The sequence below is a fragment of the Filicampus tigris genome, chromosome 14 (assembly GCF_054856515.1).
Source record: "Filicampus tigris isolate MCC_2025a chromosome 14, RoL_Ftig_1.0, whole genome shotgun sequence".
NCBI lineage: Eukaryota > Metazoa > Chordata > Actinopteri > Syngnathiformes > Syngnathidae > Filicampus > Filicampus tigris.
The window spans coordinates 20,296,914-20,313,888 of record NC_141230.1 but is presented as its reverse complement, the minus strand read 5'-3'; the positions used below and the strand labels follow the sequence as shown (position 1 = coordinate 20,313,888).

Here is a 16,975-nt window from a genome sequence, read left to right as displayed (position 1 = left end):
CACCGCCGCACACACACGCGCGCGCACACACACACACACACATCCGAGGTGAGCAGGAGTAAAGGTCATATGGGGACATGCGCACAGCATGCATGCACAGACAAATCCTTCTAATCCTTCTTTTTTAGACTTTATGTACTAGTCCAAGATGCGCTTTGAAACTATTAGACAAGGGTTAGGGTTTCAAAGAAGGGCTCAAACAACAGTTAAGGTTTCAAAGTAGGGTTTTAAGGAGAAGCATTTAAAAGTAGGGTTTTAATCAAGAGTGAGCGTTTCAGATAAGGCTTTTTGGCAAGAGTAAGGATTTGAAAGTAAGGTTTTAATCAAGAGTAAGACTTTAAAAGTAGGGCTCAAACAAGAGTTAAGGTTTTAACAAGGGACATGGTTTTAAAGTACGGTTTCAATGGTGAGTTTCAAAGCAGGGCTCAAATTTGAGTTAAGGTTCTAAAGTAGGGTTTTCAGCAAGAGTAACGTTTTAAAAGTAAAGTTTCAATCAAGAATAAGAGTTACAAAGTATAGTTTCAACAACAGTTAGGGTTTCAAAGTAGGGTTTTCAGAAAGATTACGGGTTTCAAAAGAAGGGTTTTAAACAAAAGTGACAAATGCGCTAAAAAGAGAAGTCAGATTGTGAACGTTGTCTCCCTCTGCTGGGCAAAATGCAAACTACAGCAACTTCATACAAAACTCCAGTCACTTTTTGGGCACGACTTCTTAAGGCTTTTTTTGTTCGTCAACTCAAGATTGAAAGAATATATAGCAACTGAAACCAAGTCTAACTGGCTCCGGGGGTCTGAATTTTCAGAAAATTCAAAAGGGACCTGGAAATGACCAAAACGATCCAACAATGGCTGCTTCAACTTTCTGTCTTTTGGGGTACGGCTTCTTGGGGCTTTTTTGTGGGTCTACTCATGATGGACATGCCTACTACTTTTCATGTTGCAATGTGAAACTGGCTTTGGGGGCTTTGGTTTTGGGGGCTGAATTAAAAAAATAAATAAATAATGAAACTGCACAGGATAAGCAGTGTTGAAGATGACACATGACACTTATTACTAGATACAATACAAATATTACTAGGCTATAGCTATGCTAGCTTGGCTAAAATCAACACTGAAGGGGCAAGTTTAAGACAGGAGAGCTGAGCTATACTAACTTGGTACAGTATTGATGAAGCCAAACTGAGCTTGGCTGAGATAAACGATTTATGCTCCAATAAAATAAGGCTAGTCTAGATGAGCTTAGCTGCAATAAAGTTATGTGTGCTAAGATGACCTGAGATGAACACCTGAGCTAGGTTAGCTAGCATTTCAGCTAACGTTTGTAAACAATGGTCAGAAACACTGGTTGTGTTGGGATCAATAAATCAATCACTCACTCAATCAGTTCACTCAAACATCCACCAAAAATCCTGATATAGTGACTAGGAAGTGAGGAAGGAGTGAATGATTGTGAAGGCAGTTGCTGCATTCCAGTCACAAAATGTGATCCTGATGTGCTCTTGAGTGTCTGCTGGCAGGCACGGCGGGCATCAGGAATCTGAGCTTCTTCCAGAAGAATCTGTTGTGCTTATTTTTTCTCCACGTGAGCGCTCCCTGCCTCCTCTTGATGTAGGCCAGAGACTGCGGCAGGCGGCCGTAATCCGGCGCACCGTCTGAGAGGAGAACCACAGCTCAGGAAATACAACTTCAGCGCTTTGTAATAACAATACAAATAATCTTGTTGCTTGGTACAATAGTCTAGTAGTTAGTTAGTCACCTATTTCCAGCAGGATGACCGTGGGTGTGTTGTGCGTCAAAGCGTCATGCAGGCCCAGCTTCTGCTCGTAGCTCAACTGTCGGTCCTCGAGGCTGAAGGGCCGCAACTCCCTAGCCTCCTTCTTATCATCCTTCTCCTCCTCTTCCTCCTCCTCCTTGTCCGTCTCCTTTGCCGACACCACGATGATGATCAGCCGGCGGCATCTGCGCACGGCGGCCGCCATGGCATCGTGTGTTGCTGCCATGTTGAGCACATTTTAAAAAAAACGGTTGGTTAGCTAGTTAGTTTGTCAGTCCATGTTTGCTACATAGCACTGACTGTTCGTTAGCTAGCTAGATAGTATTATTGACTTGATAGTTGTCTAGCTGTGTGGTATTATTAACAGTCATTAGTATTATTGACTGTTGTCATTGTGACCATCGACTAGTAGTTTGTTCATTGGTGGTCGAATTTTCTTGCTAGTGCCCTAGGGAGTTACTCAGTCCGCTAGTTAGTTTGTCAGTCCATCATTAGTACCGACTGCTGCTAGTTAATTTGTTGGTTTGCTACACAGCACTGACTGTTCGTTAGCTAGCTAGACTTGACAGTTGGCCTAACTGTCATTAGTGTTATTGACTGTTGTCATTGTGACCATTAACTAGTCATTCGTTCGATGGTGGTCTAGTTATCTTGCTAGCCCCCTAAGGAGTTACTCAGTCAGCTAGTTAGTTTGCAATTACAACCATTTGATTGTTTAGTTTGCTAGTTGGTCGGTCGGCATTATTGATTGCTGTTTATTAATGACAGTCTGTTGAATGATTGAGTTTGTATTACTATTTGTTTATATTGACTACCTTCTCCCGGGCTGTCATCTCGGCCTGAGATGAAGAGGCGGTAGCCATGTTGTTCCTCCAGCCGACGGGGCAGCGTCTGCAGAGCAAAGTCAGACGCCGCGCTTGAGCTGGTCTCAGAGCCTGCAGCGGGTAGCACGCTCACCAAGGCGTCGTACGGGACCCAGTCGGCATCTGCACACACGGGAGACGGCAGCAGGCCATTGCCCTTTACTTAGTCACCCACCCAGTTAGGCTTATAGTAGTATCTACTGTAGTTCATTTATTATGTTCTATTTATGTTGTTGCGATTTATTTTAGTTAGTCAGTCAGTCAGTTAGCTTATTTTTCAGTATTGACTGCTGGTTGTTTTTTAGTTGGTTAATTAAATGAGTAAACTATGTAGTACAGTTAGTTAGTTAGTTAGTTAGTTAGTTAGTTAGTTAGTTAGTTAGTTAGTTAGTTATAATTTACTTCGGTTTAACAAATTGGGTCTGTTAGCTCCACATTATATCATTGAGGCGAGTCAGTTACTTAGTTGCGCGCCAAGTGACATTACCATCAATCTGTAGTGTTGTTACAGCATAGCGATTGACATTTCTCATCCAGTCGTGCAACTGCAGTGACTGCACGGCCAGCCATGACAAAACGAATTAACTAACTCACTAAAGATTGTCTCACCTTGTGGCGTGACAAAATAGCCATGCAGCTTCCTGTATGCCAACACTACATCCACCTTGAAAAAGACCAACAGGAAGACCAGAAGAAGAAGAAGCAGAGAAGTGGCCACGCCCACTGCTACTCCAGTGTAGAACCAACTGTGATTGGCTGGAAAGAAACAGCAAGTAAGACATAATTGGGGGAGTGGTGTATACCGAAGTACGCTGCAAAAAATCAAACGAGATTAAATATGTCAGGACAAAGGTAAATATGTCTGTTATTTGTCTGACAAGATACTTCTTCTTACCAGGCAATTTTTGTGTATAGTTTTATTATTTTTTATTTAAATTTTAATTGTGTTACCTTCCATGAGCACCAGCAGGCAGTCTTTGGCCATCAGAGGGCTCTGGATCCGACAGCGAATGGACACGTTGAGGAAACGAGGACGAACTCTCGAAATGGTCAGGGTGGACTCGCCGAACACACGGCCTTGGTTAGGAGTGCTAGGAGGAAAGAGCGCAGTGAGGCTGTTTTGTGTAGGCGCGCGGATGGAATAGTGACGAGGGACAAGCTTACAAGTGAAAGGACTCATTTAGCTCCGGGTCGTCGTCGGCAAAACTGCCGTTCACGATCCAGAACATTGACGTCTCCTCATTCTGGCTGTAGCCCACCAAGGCCAAACACTTCAGCTCCACGCGCGCACCTAACATTACATCAAACGTGTCTTACTTTCTAGTTAGTATTATTGACTGCCCGTATTTTCTTTGTTAGCTGGTCAGCTACATAGTACTGGCCATAGTTAGTTCGTTAGTTAATTAGTATGATTGGCCGGTAGTTCAATTACTTGTTGGTTGGCTAAGTAGTAAAGAGTAATGTTTATAGTTAGTTCATTAATGAGCTACATAGCATTGAAAGTTGTGAGTGAGTGAGTGAGTTGTTCAGCTATTTACTGTTCTGCCGATTGTTAGTTATTATTGACCACAGTTATTTAGTTAGTCAGTTGATTAGCTTCTATTAGCCACATTATTGTTAGTATTCTTGACTACTCTTATTTTGTTTGTCAGTTGGCCAGCTACATAGTCAGTTAGTTAGTTAGTTAGCTAGCTAGCTAGCTAGCTAGTAGCTACTATTAGCCACATTATAGTTAGTATTCTTGATTACTCTTATTTTGTTTGCCAGTTGGCTAGCTACAGTTAGTTAGTTAGTTAGTTAGTTACTTAGGCGTCCTGTTTTGGTAAGCATCCACACAAAATCTTTGGCACGTGTATGTGTCATTGCTGAAATCACCCATGTCCACGACGAGCACTTGATTCTGTTGCTGGATCAACTCTGGCTCGCTAAGAACTGTTTGCTCCAACGCTAAACCCAGAACAAATTGAAAAGATCAGTGAGTTTGACTCATGCACGCGTGATTCCATTATGGTACCAAATCGGCGCCCACCGTCATTGATGTGCAGTTGGACGCTGCGCGCCGACGTGTACGTTGTGCCGCCGAGGCTGACGTCTGCCAGGCAGGTGTATGTGCCGGCGTCCTCCCGCGTGGTCCTGCTCAGCCTCAGGCCGCTGTCGTGTGCACTGATAACCGCGCCCTCTCGCTCTACCAGGCGGCAGTCCTGCATGCATGCACAGTAGCTAATTTGACCAAGCTAGTTTGACTGAGCTATATGAAATTTGGTTGGCATGTCTAGACCCACAAAAAAAAGTCTTAAAAAGCCATTTCCCCCGCATACACGAAGTCGGCCATTGTGTTTTGAAGCCACCATTTTAGATTCATTTTTGGTCACTTGCACAGGTCTTCTGATTTTTTTTTTTTTTTAACTCAGTCCATGAAGCCAGTGTCACTTGGCTATGTAAAATTTGGTATGCAAGTCTATCATTAGTGAACCCACAAAACAGTCTCAAGGAGCCATGCCTGAACAAACACAGCAAGTCTCCCATTTTCGTTTCAAGCCACGATTTCGGACTCATTTTTGTCATTTCAATGGGTTCTCTAATTTTTTTTTTTTTTAAATCAGCCTCTGTAGTCTGTTTCACTTGGCTTTGTAAAATTTGAATGGCAAATCTATCAGTAGTGGACCCACAAAAAAGTCTCAAGAAGCCGTGCCTAAGCACATACAAGCTACAAAGTTTGATAATTTTCCATGAAACACCTTTTTGAGCCTAGTGAGGCCCCATACCTTCAGCCATCGTATGTTAGTCGTGTTGTTGCGTCGTAGGATGTGATCCATCTTGCAAGGGAGGCTCTGGGTGACCCCTAGGGGGATGCTCCTCGCTTCGGCCACAGGGGGACAAATTTCAGTGGACACCGACACACCAAAGTCAATCTTGACAGTTCCTCTTTGCACCCTTCATAGCACACAAACACTCAACTCAAGACTCCATGTCTTATCAGGACACTCGGTGTGTTTCCATACGTGCTCTCGCAGCTGTAGGTGCCATTATGGGACATCTGCACGGGCAGGAAGTACAGAAACCCGTCCTTGACTTCCACACCAGGGGGCAGAGACGGCATTGCCCCAGCCGACTCATCCTCTCGGGTCCACGTGACGTTGCCGTTTTCACCCACTATGGGACACTTGAGCAACAGGAGGTGGCCCGCGCTGACGTAGTAGGTGTCTGGCGGCCCCTTGTGGCCTGCAAAGGAAACACAGACACGTACATGACTTTATGGCTTCAAAAAATAAAAATGATTCACTATATTTCTGTACATTATTTTTATGTTGTTTTGTATTGGCCAAGAAGGTATGAAACAAACGAGAAAAACAAAAAAAAAATCTACAATTGCTTCAGTTGTAGAATTGTATTTTGATTTTGTAAAAGTTTTTTAAATTGTTTCAATTTTATTTAATTTGCATTTGGTCAATGTGTATTTTACCTTTGTAAATGTAAATTTTTCAATCTAAATTTGTTGAAAAATTTGCTAGCTATTTTTTCTTTTGTAAGTTTGCCAATTTTGCACAACTGAATTTTGCCTTGGTAAATTCAACAAATTACCATGTAAACTTCATGTCCTTGATGGAGTTAATTAATGTATTTTGAGAGTTAAACAAGAAGAACCTCACTTGACCACATTTAGGTGACACACTGACCTAAAAAAAAATAAATGTTCCCTTACTATAAATATTTGACCTGGTTACCTTTGCCAAGGAGTTTAAGGCTTCATTTGTCGATGTGCAACCTTCTATTTTAATGATACATTCCCAGTAATTGTTTAAAAGGTGAGGAGCCATGTAGTTAAACTTCAGCCAAAATGTTTGCCGCACTGTAGTGATCATGTGATATCTCCCAGCCAATCATAACTTTCAATTATTTTTCAGGAATAAAATGAATACAATGTAACAATATCACATTAGAATGTACATTAAAATGTAATGCAAAATGATATTACAATGTAAAAAAGAATGTAATATTTTTATGGAAATTAAAGTTAAATCGAATTAAAATCAAAGTTTGTAAAATGAAAAAAAAGACAATATTTAGCAATTGTTATTAGTTTTCATTTAAAATGTTTATGAAATTTCTCTTGGTGAACCCAAGTATTTTAACAAAATCATTGTGCATCATGTGATTAAAATCAACGCTAAATTAATTAAATTAATTAAAATGAAAACAATATATCAATACTTTACATTTAAAACTACATTCATATTTTTGAGAGACATTCAAAATTATATAGAATTAATATTGAATAACATTTGAACATGTATATCTTACAATTTTATCCAAAATGTATTTGTTTGGATTTGTTAAAAATGTAATTATAATTCAATTTACATTCAAATGAAAGGACATTCAAATAACACTACAATCGAGACGTATTTTCACACTCTCTCCAACGTATGACAATTTGATCTTGAATATATTTCAAAGACTATCCTGACCTTTTAAAAGCAAACGATGAGCCGCGTGAACAATAGAATAAATAATAATAAGCAAAATATGGATGACGTAAAGCTGGACAAATGACAGCATGCTCACCGAGTGTGCTGGCCGCAGCGAGCAATACGGCGAGCGCACGCAGCCAAGCCATTCCTGCTTTCCGCACAACTCTTGAATAAACACAATCAATGAAGGAAGTGAAAAGCGTTGACAAGGCAAAACACACACACAGAAGGTTATACATGTGTGGCTTTGCTTCATAAAACGCTGCTGACTATTATTCTTGCTAGACTTTGGTTCACTCACATCTGCATACTTTATACCATATAGCGTACATCTGTCGTTCACATCAACATATTGAGCCTTAATTTACATATAATGCTGCTGATTATTCTTGCTGACTTGGGTTCACATTTCGCGTTTGATATGGTTTGTCATTACAGTGGTGAAAAAGAAACGGAATCAAGATGATGTATGAAACGTGAACTTACCAGTGAGAAGTTGCTGTGACTTCTGCTCGCCTGTTACCTGCATATCCTGTTTTCACATCATGATGACACTCTGGGTTTTTCCTTCAACAACCTCCCACCCTTGTAAATGAAAGCAGAAAACAAAACACACACACACACACACACGCACACCACAAAAATAGGCCACCAAAACCTCATTTGGGTTTTGTATGTACGGTAAGCTACCTGTAAGAAAATTAAAAAAAAAAAACAAGTACTACCTCCTTTTTATCTGCTGTAAAGGAAAAGCCCCCCCCCCCCCCACTCGTTTAAGATGTGGCCATCGAGCACCATCAATGAATGGGGGGGCGGCGTGTGTAATCCTGTCATGGAAATTTTATTTTAAATCCATTTACGGAGGTTAATCATTTAAAATGTTTTATTGAATTTCCTTAAAGTATAACAAAAATACATTACGAATTTTGTTTTGTTTTTTATTCTAAATTTTGTTAATAATTACATTACAATTAAAATTACATTAAAGAAATGCTTGGTGGGTTAAAGCGCCATTAAGTAACATTCAAAATTGCGTTCAAAGGTCATTAAATTACGTTCAAAATTACATTAAATCAAAATTCAATGACATAAATAAATGGCTAAAAAATAACATGACATCTTCAAAGCATCTTCAAGACTGAATGTTTTATTATATACACTCCACAGCACTGAATTAATTCCCCACTAGGGTTCAGTCAGTCCTCTATTCATAAGCTTGCACTCAGGCTAACAAGCTAACAGGCTAACTGAAAGGAACCTCTCACCGGCAATCCATCCCCCCCATCATTCTGGTGGTCTTTCCTGTCTGAGCAAAAAGCATCCGTTTTTGATGTGAGTGTGCTATATCTTCGAGAGAACAGTCCTTTCGGGCGACGCTGCCCTCTTGCCCCTCACTGGCATGTGATAGCGGATCTCCTTCCAGAATCTGGACGACGGAGATAAACAGGGTGGCGAGTGCACTTCCTCTTGGTCCCGTATGCTGGTCCTGGAAGCGGAGGACTTCCTGGTACAGCTGGTCCAGCCCTTCTGGTTCAACTTCTGGTGCTGTTGGTTATGACTCTTCCACCAGCAGATGGCGCCCTGTTTCCTCCGCAGGTGACGCAGCGACTCCGGAAAGCGAGCCAGCTGTGCCGCGCTGACCTCCTCCAGCTCCACCAGCACCACCTGCAAAGCACCACTCGTGCATTTCTAATTCTATCTGGTAAATTCAATGACTGTCTCCAAAGTCACTCAATCATTAACCAATGTACTAACTAATTGACACACTCAGGAACTAAGTGACTTTTGCAAGGCTACCAAACAAAGTGTTTTGTTTGTTTTGTTTGTTTGCTGAGAGCTGACCTTGAGGGTTCCCTCCATTAGCGCTTGATGCATGGCCACCGTGCACTCGTGTTGACGTTGCGGGTCCAAACAGACCTCCTCGCCCAGGTTGTTGTTGTTAGCGTTGTTGTAGTTGTTGTCAGTGTGTTGGTTGTTGAGGTGGTGGCGGCTGTGCATGCAGGTGAAGGACGAGGCGCCGTAGAGCAGGAGGAGTCTGCGGCTGGCCTGCATGTTGTCGTGCACAGAGTCCGCCATGGCTGCAGGGGGCAGCAGAGCCGCAATAAACACACAACAGAATAAGAAGGTCAGCAAAGACTCACACACTGACTTGATAAATTCACTCTCGATCGCTAACAGACTAACAAGAAACTGACTCACTCATAAATCACTCACAAACACATGAACTAACAAACTCACTCACCAACAAACTATCTCACTAACAAACTCACATAGCTACTAACCCGCCCACGCAGTCATTATAAATCACAATTACTACTTCATGAATCATAACAATCATTAACAATGCAATCTAATCACTACTAACTCACTCACTCAATCACTCAGAAACCTAAAAATGAACTAACTCATGAATGAACAAATAAACTAACCCACTTACACGCTTAACTCCAATTACCTTGTCCTGGCAGAGAGTCTCGTCCAGCTATGAAGAGTTTGTAGCCACAAGCTTTTTCCAACACTTGTGGCAGAACGTCAAGCGCAAACGTTAGCACTCCGTGACTAATATCCAACTGGCAGCTGAGCGGGTAGTAGGACGTCACGTATGCGTCAAACCGCTTACCATCGTTTCCTGACAACAATAACAAAGAGAACAAATGTTTACACTTAGCCTCAGCTGGATCACTTGGCGTGTTAAGTGTTAGTCACATTCCTCCATCTGATTGTGGTTGCTGCATTTACTATATCACTGAGCATGCTTGCGTTAGCGTGTTAGCGTGCACTTGTGTTTGCCGCATCACTTGGTGTCCCAGTGATGGTTCGCGCCACTTCACACGCTAGTATCAATTAGCGTGCTAGCGCTCAAATCGTCACTTGGTGCGCTTGTGTTACAGCCTGGATAAGGAACAATCTTCCACGCTTGTCTTAGCATCACGGCTACGTGTCATTACCCTCATTTGCATAGAAGACCGGAAAGGAGCTGCGTAGGAACAGCACCATGTCAATCTTGAAACGGAAGTACGCAACCGCGGCGATCACCGCGAGCACCGCCAGGCCGCCGAGCGCACAGCCGACGGCAACCAGGTCGCCCTGCTCTGGAACACACAGGAAGTCACGGCATCAGAACAAGATGGCGGGCGTCAGTACATTACGAGGTTTACCTTGAGGCAGCACGGAAAAGTGAGCCTGAGGAAATCCTCGCGCGCTGTACGCTCGACACGTGTAGTTGATCAGGAAGTCGGCCTCCTCCAGGGAGGAAATGGTCAGCACGTTCTCCATCCACACACCTTTAGGGGGTACGCTCGCACGCCACACGCTGGAACACGGGAAGTTGAAACAGGAAGTTGAAACAACAATGGCAGACAGGGCAGGGTAGGTACCCATCACTTTTAATTAAAAAAGGACACTTTTGGGCTTCATGACATTTTACAGCCCCATAACCTGTGGTATGTACAAATGATTATTGGTTATTTTGGACACCCCCACCCCTCCGAAATACTGAACCATTTCCAAAGGGGATCTAAAAGTAGAACCTACCGAATCTGTTATTTTGGTAACCCCTTCTGCAACCCCAAAGCACCGAACCATATCCAAAGGGGACCGAAAATCAGTATAGAGCAGTTATTTTGGTAGTTACCACCCCAAAATACTGAACCATATCCAAAATGGGATCAAAAAGTGATACAGATGAGTTATTCTGGTACCGTTTCCACCCCGAATTACTGAACCATATCCGAAAGGGGGCCAAAAAGTGATACCGATTATTTAGTTATTTGGGTAATCTCTCAAATGCCAATATCCAAAGGAGACAAAAAAAAAGTAATATGGATCCAATATTTTGGTACAAAAAAACGAACCATACCCAAAGGGGACCGAAAAGTGACACTATCATTAGTGAACCCCGTCATATACAGTAATACTGGCCTGTACACAAGTGGTTGCCAAAAACCGGTGTCCCACCCTACTGAAAACGATAATGTTGGCACCGTGAGTCTGAGGCGAAGACCCTTTCCGAGTTGTTCTTGGAAATGAAGTGGACGTCGTCCAACCAAAAAACATTCACCACAGGATCCTCGGGAACGGTGCCGATGCATGGCACGAACACTCGGCATGTTCGTGTCAAGCGAGAGCCTGAATACAAACAGTTAGCCATGTTAGCAGCTAGCGTCTTTTGACACTTTTTTCCACTTGACTTCTTACCCATGGCTGCTTTGACGATATCATTGGCTGGCTCCAGCACTTGGGGCAGGAAGCAGTAATCCTCTGCAATACAACAACAAACATTAGCAATATCTTGGCACCCTGCGCAATGTGTGACAAACCCCTGAAATACTGGACCATTTCCAAAGGGTACCAAAAAGTTGCTTATTTTGAGTCAAATGATTGGGTGCCACAGTGTGTCAACTCTTGATACTCTGCATAGCTTTTGACAACCCCCCTAAAAATAGAGGCCGCCAAAAAGTGGTACAGAAGAAATCATTGTTTTGGTACCATTCACAATTTGGGGAAAAAAACCCCGACCCATACGTTAAGGGGCCCAAAAAGTGGCATCCCTTATTTAATGGCACATTTTTGGCAGCCTTCACAATTTCGATCCTCCTTCCCTCCAAAAAGCGAACAAACCTTTTGGTACCCTCAAAATAAATGAAATTGTATGCCATAATGCCCTCCAGAAAAAGTGGTATGCATTACTTTAGTACTGAACTTCTTCCAAAAAGTGAGCCGGATAATATTTTGTTTGTTCAAGTTTTTAACCAACCCGCCAAAATTCAGATCCATATCCTCAGATGGCCAAAAGTTGGTACCCTTTTAAAACCTTTGAACAATAACTTCAGGAAGCCAAAATATGGTGCAATACAACTTATCATTTCGGTAGCATCAAGAAATTTGGACAACCCCCAACACACCAAAGCAAACAGACCATTTTCCCAACACAAGGGCACCAGAAACAAATGGTAGGGTCCCACAAAGTGGTACCTTTAACAACTTTCGACCCCCCAAAGTATGAGACATTACTTAAGGGTACCAAAAATTCTTACAGCATTTTGCTACCTGACTACAAAATTTTTGGTAGCGCACCATAATCACATCTCCATCCAGCAATATGGGAAGAACCCTTCGGAGAATGAATGAATGAATGAATGAATGAATGATCTCTGACGCCCCCTTGTGAAGGAGTGTCCACATTGCCCACCTTTCACCCAAGCCTGGATGGTCTCCGACATGGATGCGGCGACGCCGCCCAGGTTGAAGTTGAGGGTGCACGTGTACGGCTGGTTGTTGCGGCTGTCCACGTCTTGAATTTTCAGCCGTGCTCGGTCACGGTACACGTGTCCGTCAAAGCCGTCCTCAATCACGTCGCAGCCCTGACGTGCATGGTGACACACGGACATACATAATTTAGGACACATGAAGACACTCTTCAAAGATTTTGGCTGCTACGCTAAAGTAGAGAAAGAATCAAAACCCCGTCAAAAATGGAGCTTATCACTGTTACTTTGCTTCTAAAAGTGGCTCTACATTGATGTCTTCATTAGCGGCAATATTTTTTCCGACAGTATTGTGATTATCTGTATAAATAGTTAGGTAGTTACTAGTTAGCTAGCTCGTTTGTTTGTTCGTTCGTTAGCTTGTTTGTTTGTTCATTCAATCATTCATCCTTTAGTTTATTAGTTCACGTTTTTTTTTCCAGCAACCGTAATTATTTTTTATGTTTATTAGTTAGTTTGTTACTTTGTTTTCGGTCCGTTCGTTACTTTTTTATTCATGAGTTATTTCATCGGGTATTTAGTTAGCGTGATGGTTTGTCAGTTAGCTTGTTTGTTAGTTTGGTAGCAGGTTTAAGATTGTTAGTTCACATATTTGTTTTTGAATTTGTCGTCACTAGATCAACAATCATATCAAATGCCACTTAGTTTTTTGTTACTTAGTTCTTTTTGTTGGGTGGTTTGTTTTTTCGTACTTTTATATTAATTTTTATATTAGCATTAGCATGTTTTCCATGGCAACAAGACAAAGGTGTGACTCACTCTGTACCATGTGATGGAGGCGGGGACACCGTAGCTGCGAAGCGTGTTGAGGACGTCTCTGACTGGACAGGAGAGCGTGTCAGTCACGCCTACGGTGAGGACCTGAGAAGCTTTGCGCGGACGTCCACACTCGCCTTGCAGCGGACGCTCCACCACCAACTCGGTGGACTGCTTGAAGCAGCCAGACGCGCTCGTCCTGGAAGAGGGAGTGGACCAATCAGCAAGCACAGGGCAGCGAGGGGGCGGGGCTTACAGGTAGCAACAAAAAAAAAGAGTGAAAATTTAAGTTCGAAAAATAACATTTGGTGCAATTTAATGAATTCTGAAATTTGAATTCTATTAATTAAAGTATTCAATGGAATTGAATTCAAGTTCATTAAAATCATGTTACATTTACTTCAAATTTATCGAATGCACAGTAATTCAATTGTATTACATTTTTAAAAGATAATCGTTAATCACATTCAAATCCTTTTATTCACGTGATTCAAATAATTCACATTCATTAGTCCGCATTTACTTAACTGACACTCCTCAAATTCACATTATTTCAAATTCAATTCAAATGAAATCACTTCAGTTTACATTTCCTTTTAATCAATAAGCTGCAATTGAACTACAACTAAATTGCGTGACTTTCGCGGATACTACGGTACTGCTTGGATGGCGAGGCGTTACCTGAGCACACATTGGTAATGTCCGTCGTCCTGCATGGTGACGTTGAGTAACCACAGGGTCTCTCCTCGGATGAGGACGTGACGGCTGAGGTTGCGGAGGGCTCGTCCCGTTTCCACGCGGTACCAGTCCACCTCGTAAGACGCCGCCGACAAGTTGAAGACGTCGGGAGACGCCAGCGTGCAGTTGATCATGGCCGCCTCGCCCGGCACCGAGAACACGCGCTCAAACTGAACCTCATAGTCCTTGCACTCGTCTGACCAAAAACAAACGCCCACATTTAGCTTTCTCACTACCGTTAGTTAGCTAGTTAGTTAGTGAGTTAGTTAGTTAGTTTCTCATTTTGTCATTTACTTTTCTCATTAGCTAATTGGTTCACTCCAACCAAGCCTTAGTGAGTTAGTGATTTCATCAGTTAGCTAGCTAGCTAACTCACAGGATTTGTTGGCCATCCAACCTCGTGAGACATTTTGTTGGGATTTTAGCCAAGTGGATATGACCCATTCCCAAGAACTCGAAGCTATTTTTCCACACTTGCCTCACTCCCACCACAGCAAATACCACTTTTTCTCCTAACTTGACTACTTTTCACCGACACGTGTCCGGTTCCAAATCAATAGTATTGCACAACAACCCAAACATGACAGTTTAGTGAGTAAACATGTGATTCACTTTGACCCATACAGGACTTTTTCCCAGCATCCAGCCAGTGCGACCCCCCCCACCACTAGTCAGCCCCCAGCCAGCGTCCCGCTACCGCGACCACCACTCACCCTGAGCCGCATGAGTCCGGTAGACATGTCGCACCACCAACAACAACAGGAGGGTCCGCGCATGGACGCACATGACTGAAACACACATACAACGTACATACGTGAAGGATTGACAGCTAAAATATAATGATGGCAAACGGGAGCAGGGCAGGACAACGTGTGCCTTCCTGCTCCGGCGCCTCCCACATGAGCAATCACCAGATTCACTGATTTCATGCAACAATTCCCAAAACAAGATTGCGCAAGTCTACTGCGTAACCACGTGGAAGCAGGCCAGATCAGCCGCCATGTGCGTGTGGCTGTATGAGAAAGTGCGGCCTTTATTAAAAAAAAATAAAATAAAAAGTTAATAGGACTACTTCTTTAGTTGGTGATTTGGGCAGTTTGTGCATTTGTTTGTCTGTTCATTCGTTGGTTTAGATTTTTGTAGTTTGTTGACTACCTGTGAGATGGATAGTTAGCTTGTTGGTTTACCTACTCAACTGTGCTTAGTCAATTGGTAAGTCTGGTAGTTAGTTGGTGAGTTAGTTCATGACAGTCAGTCGGCTCCATAAGTTTGTTTCACCAGTTCTCCGCCGTTTTGTTTTGCCCGTTTATTCATTCGTTCTCTCGTTTGTTTGTTTGCTAGTTAGTTCTTCGGCTCGAACTGTGTTTTGAACAACTCGAAAAATTGCAGTCAATGTTAGCAAGTAGTCATTTTTGCGAGATCGCTTCTTTGTTCATTAGCCCGTTGGTTGATAAGTATCTCGAAAGAATGTAAACGTAAATAATGTTAAATGGGTGGCTTTAAAGAGGGTGAAAGGTATGAGTCAGCGCTTTGTCCGCGTAAGTCAAACAGGTTTCTTTGACAGCAATTAACGTCATTAATTTCAACTACTCTCATGATGAGGCTTCACCTGTTTTTCATCTTTCCGGGCAAGTCATAAAGTAATAAAAGAAGACGAGTTAGCCGCATGAGCACGCCCATAGTGGGAAATCACAAGCAACGGCTGTCGACAATTACGGTTGGGGTGGCTTTGATTTTGAAATTCAACATTACACTACTATGGATACAACTTCCTGTTTGAATAGTCATCAAAATAAATCATGGCTTTTGGTGTCAGTGCAAAGTTTTCAGTTCAAAGCAACATTTGTCAAAAATGACAGTTTGGGTCGACTTTTATTTTGAAACACCCCATCCTATGACTACTACTTCCTGGGAGAACATTCACCAACAAAAGTCATTCTTTTTCATGCACATTTTCAAATTTTAACCAACAATTGAGTTCCCTACGTCTGGATTAGAACCTATTCCAAATCTGCCTGGCCTGGGCTGCTATGTGACAGATATTGAGCCTTCATTAATAAACGTCACCCTTTCTGTAAATGCTAAATTAGAACCAACTTTTGACACCAATTAGATTTCTGGAGTTCAATTTTCATTTTGAAAAAACACATTAAAATGCCACGACACTTCCTGGGTGACACCCTTGGGTGTGTGTGCTGCCTTTTCCAAACAATTTCCTCGGTATGCTCACATTGTATGCAACGTCTTGCGACTTTTATTTTGAAATTACTCATCTTCCTGGATTCCCAAGTTAAATCACAGAAATTGAGCCGCCGCCACCACCAATAAAAGTTTTTATTTTTCATACGAAACTTACATTTGATGTATAATAGAGTCAACATTTAGATTTGGGAAGACCTATTTTGAAAAGCCATTTAAACAATGCCACAACACTCCCTGGATGACACCCTTGGGTGTGCCTACTATTTTCCTAGCAAAACCGTACGCTGACAATAAAGCGATCCTCTGCAATATATTTTTTTTACTATTCTTTTAAAATCCTACAGCATAATTCAGTGACACTCCCTGTTTGATAGACTGTCCTAGACTTGTGTAAAAACTTGCATTATAGCCTTAAAAAAACACACACACTCGTGAAAGCCCTGGCAGCGTGCGCTAGCCCTTCAATTTGCTGGGTGCCATCAAGGTCATCCAGGAAGTTGAACATTCGGGACAGATAAAACTCACCCGTGTGGTGGGGATGAGGAATTGGTGGTGGTCACATGACAGCCTCCTCATGTCATTCATCTGGTAGCAGAGGACTCGAACATGCGTCTTCTTCGTCGCCAGCCGCTTCGTTGTCTGAGTAAAGACACATGTTGCAACTTCTCGTGAGTTGACCAATCGCTCGTGGGAGAGAGACACACACGCACACACACACGCGCGCGCACACTCGCACAAACACAGGCCCTGGCAAGTGTATACATTCCACAGTGGTGCTTCAGTTTATGGGGGCGTCTTCCTGTGGCGCCATCTGGTGGCCGATTTACTTCACAAGCCTTGTTGCAGACAAAAGCCAAAGTTGCAAAAGAAAAAATGCTCTTTTGTATTATTCTCAGAATACTGT

The 16,975-nt window shown here is 42.5% G+C and overlaps 2 protein-coding genes across 6 annotated transcripts; both read right to left on the bottom strand.

Moving 5' to 3' along the window:
- Positions 1-206: 206 nt before the first annotated feature.
- LOC147136760 (interleukin-1 receptor type 1-like) lies at positions 207-8,080 on the bottom strand. 3 transcript variants are annotated; one of them, XM_086051520.1, is made up of 12 exons: positions 7,595-8,080; positions 7,203-7,273; positions 5,639-5,858; positions 5,402-5,570; positions 4,666-4,837; positions 4,512-4,583; positions 3,801-3,927; positions 3,588-3,727; positions 3,246-3,392; positions 2,589-2,759; positions 1,756-1,992; positions 207-1,651 (listed from the first exon to the last, which is right to left on the bottom strand). In XM_086051520.1, the coding sequence occupies exons 2-12, from the start codon at positions 7,252-7,254 to the stop codon at positions 1,473-1,475; spliced, it is 1,686 nt and encodes a 561-aa protein (XP_085907646.1). In that variant the 5' UTR covers positions 7,255-7,273; positions 7,595-8,080; the 3' UTR covers positions 207-1,472. The 3 variants fall into 3 exon arrangements, with proteins under 3 accessions (XP_085907646.1, XP_085907645.1, XP_085907647.1); XM_086051519.1 differs by having other exon boundaries at positions 7,203-8,080; XM_086051521.1 differs by lacking the exon at positions 7,203-7,273.
- Positions 8,081-8,239: 159 nt separating this feature from the next.
- Positions 8,240-16,763, bottom strand: LOC147136759 (interleukin-1 receptor-like 2). Of its 3 annotated transcripts, XM_086051517.1 has the most exons (12): positions 16,597-16,763; positions 14,583-14,657; positions 13,813-14,065; positions 13,135-13,330; positions 12,300-12,471; positions 11,306-11,368; positions 11,092-11,236; positions 10,267-10,421; positions 10,057-10,200; positions 9,564-9,737; positions 8,951-9,186; positions 8,240-8,773 (listed from the first exon to the last, which is right to left on the bottom strand). In XM_086051517.1, the coding sequence occupies exons 2-12, from the start codon at positions 14,653-14,655 to the stop codon at positions 8,450-8,452; spliced, it is 1,935 nt and encodes a 644-aa protein (XP_085907643.1). In that variant the 5' UTR covers positions 14,656-14,657; positions 16,597-16,763; the 3' UTR covers positions 8,240-8,449. The 3 variants fall into 3 exon arrangements, with proteins under 3 accessions (XP_085907643.1, XP_085907642.1, XP_085907644.1); XM_086051516.1 differs by lacking the exon at positions 16,597-16,763 and having other exon boundaries at positions 14,583-14,780; XM_086051518.1 differs by lacking the exons at positions 14,583-14,657; positions 16,597-16,763 and adding an exon at positions 14,246-14,417.
- Positions 16,764-16,975: the final 212 nt, after the last annotated feature.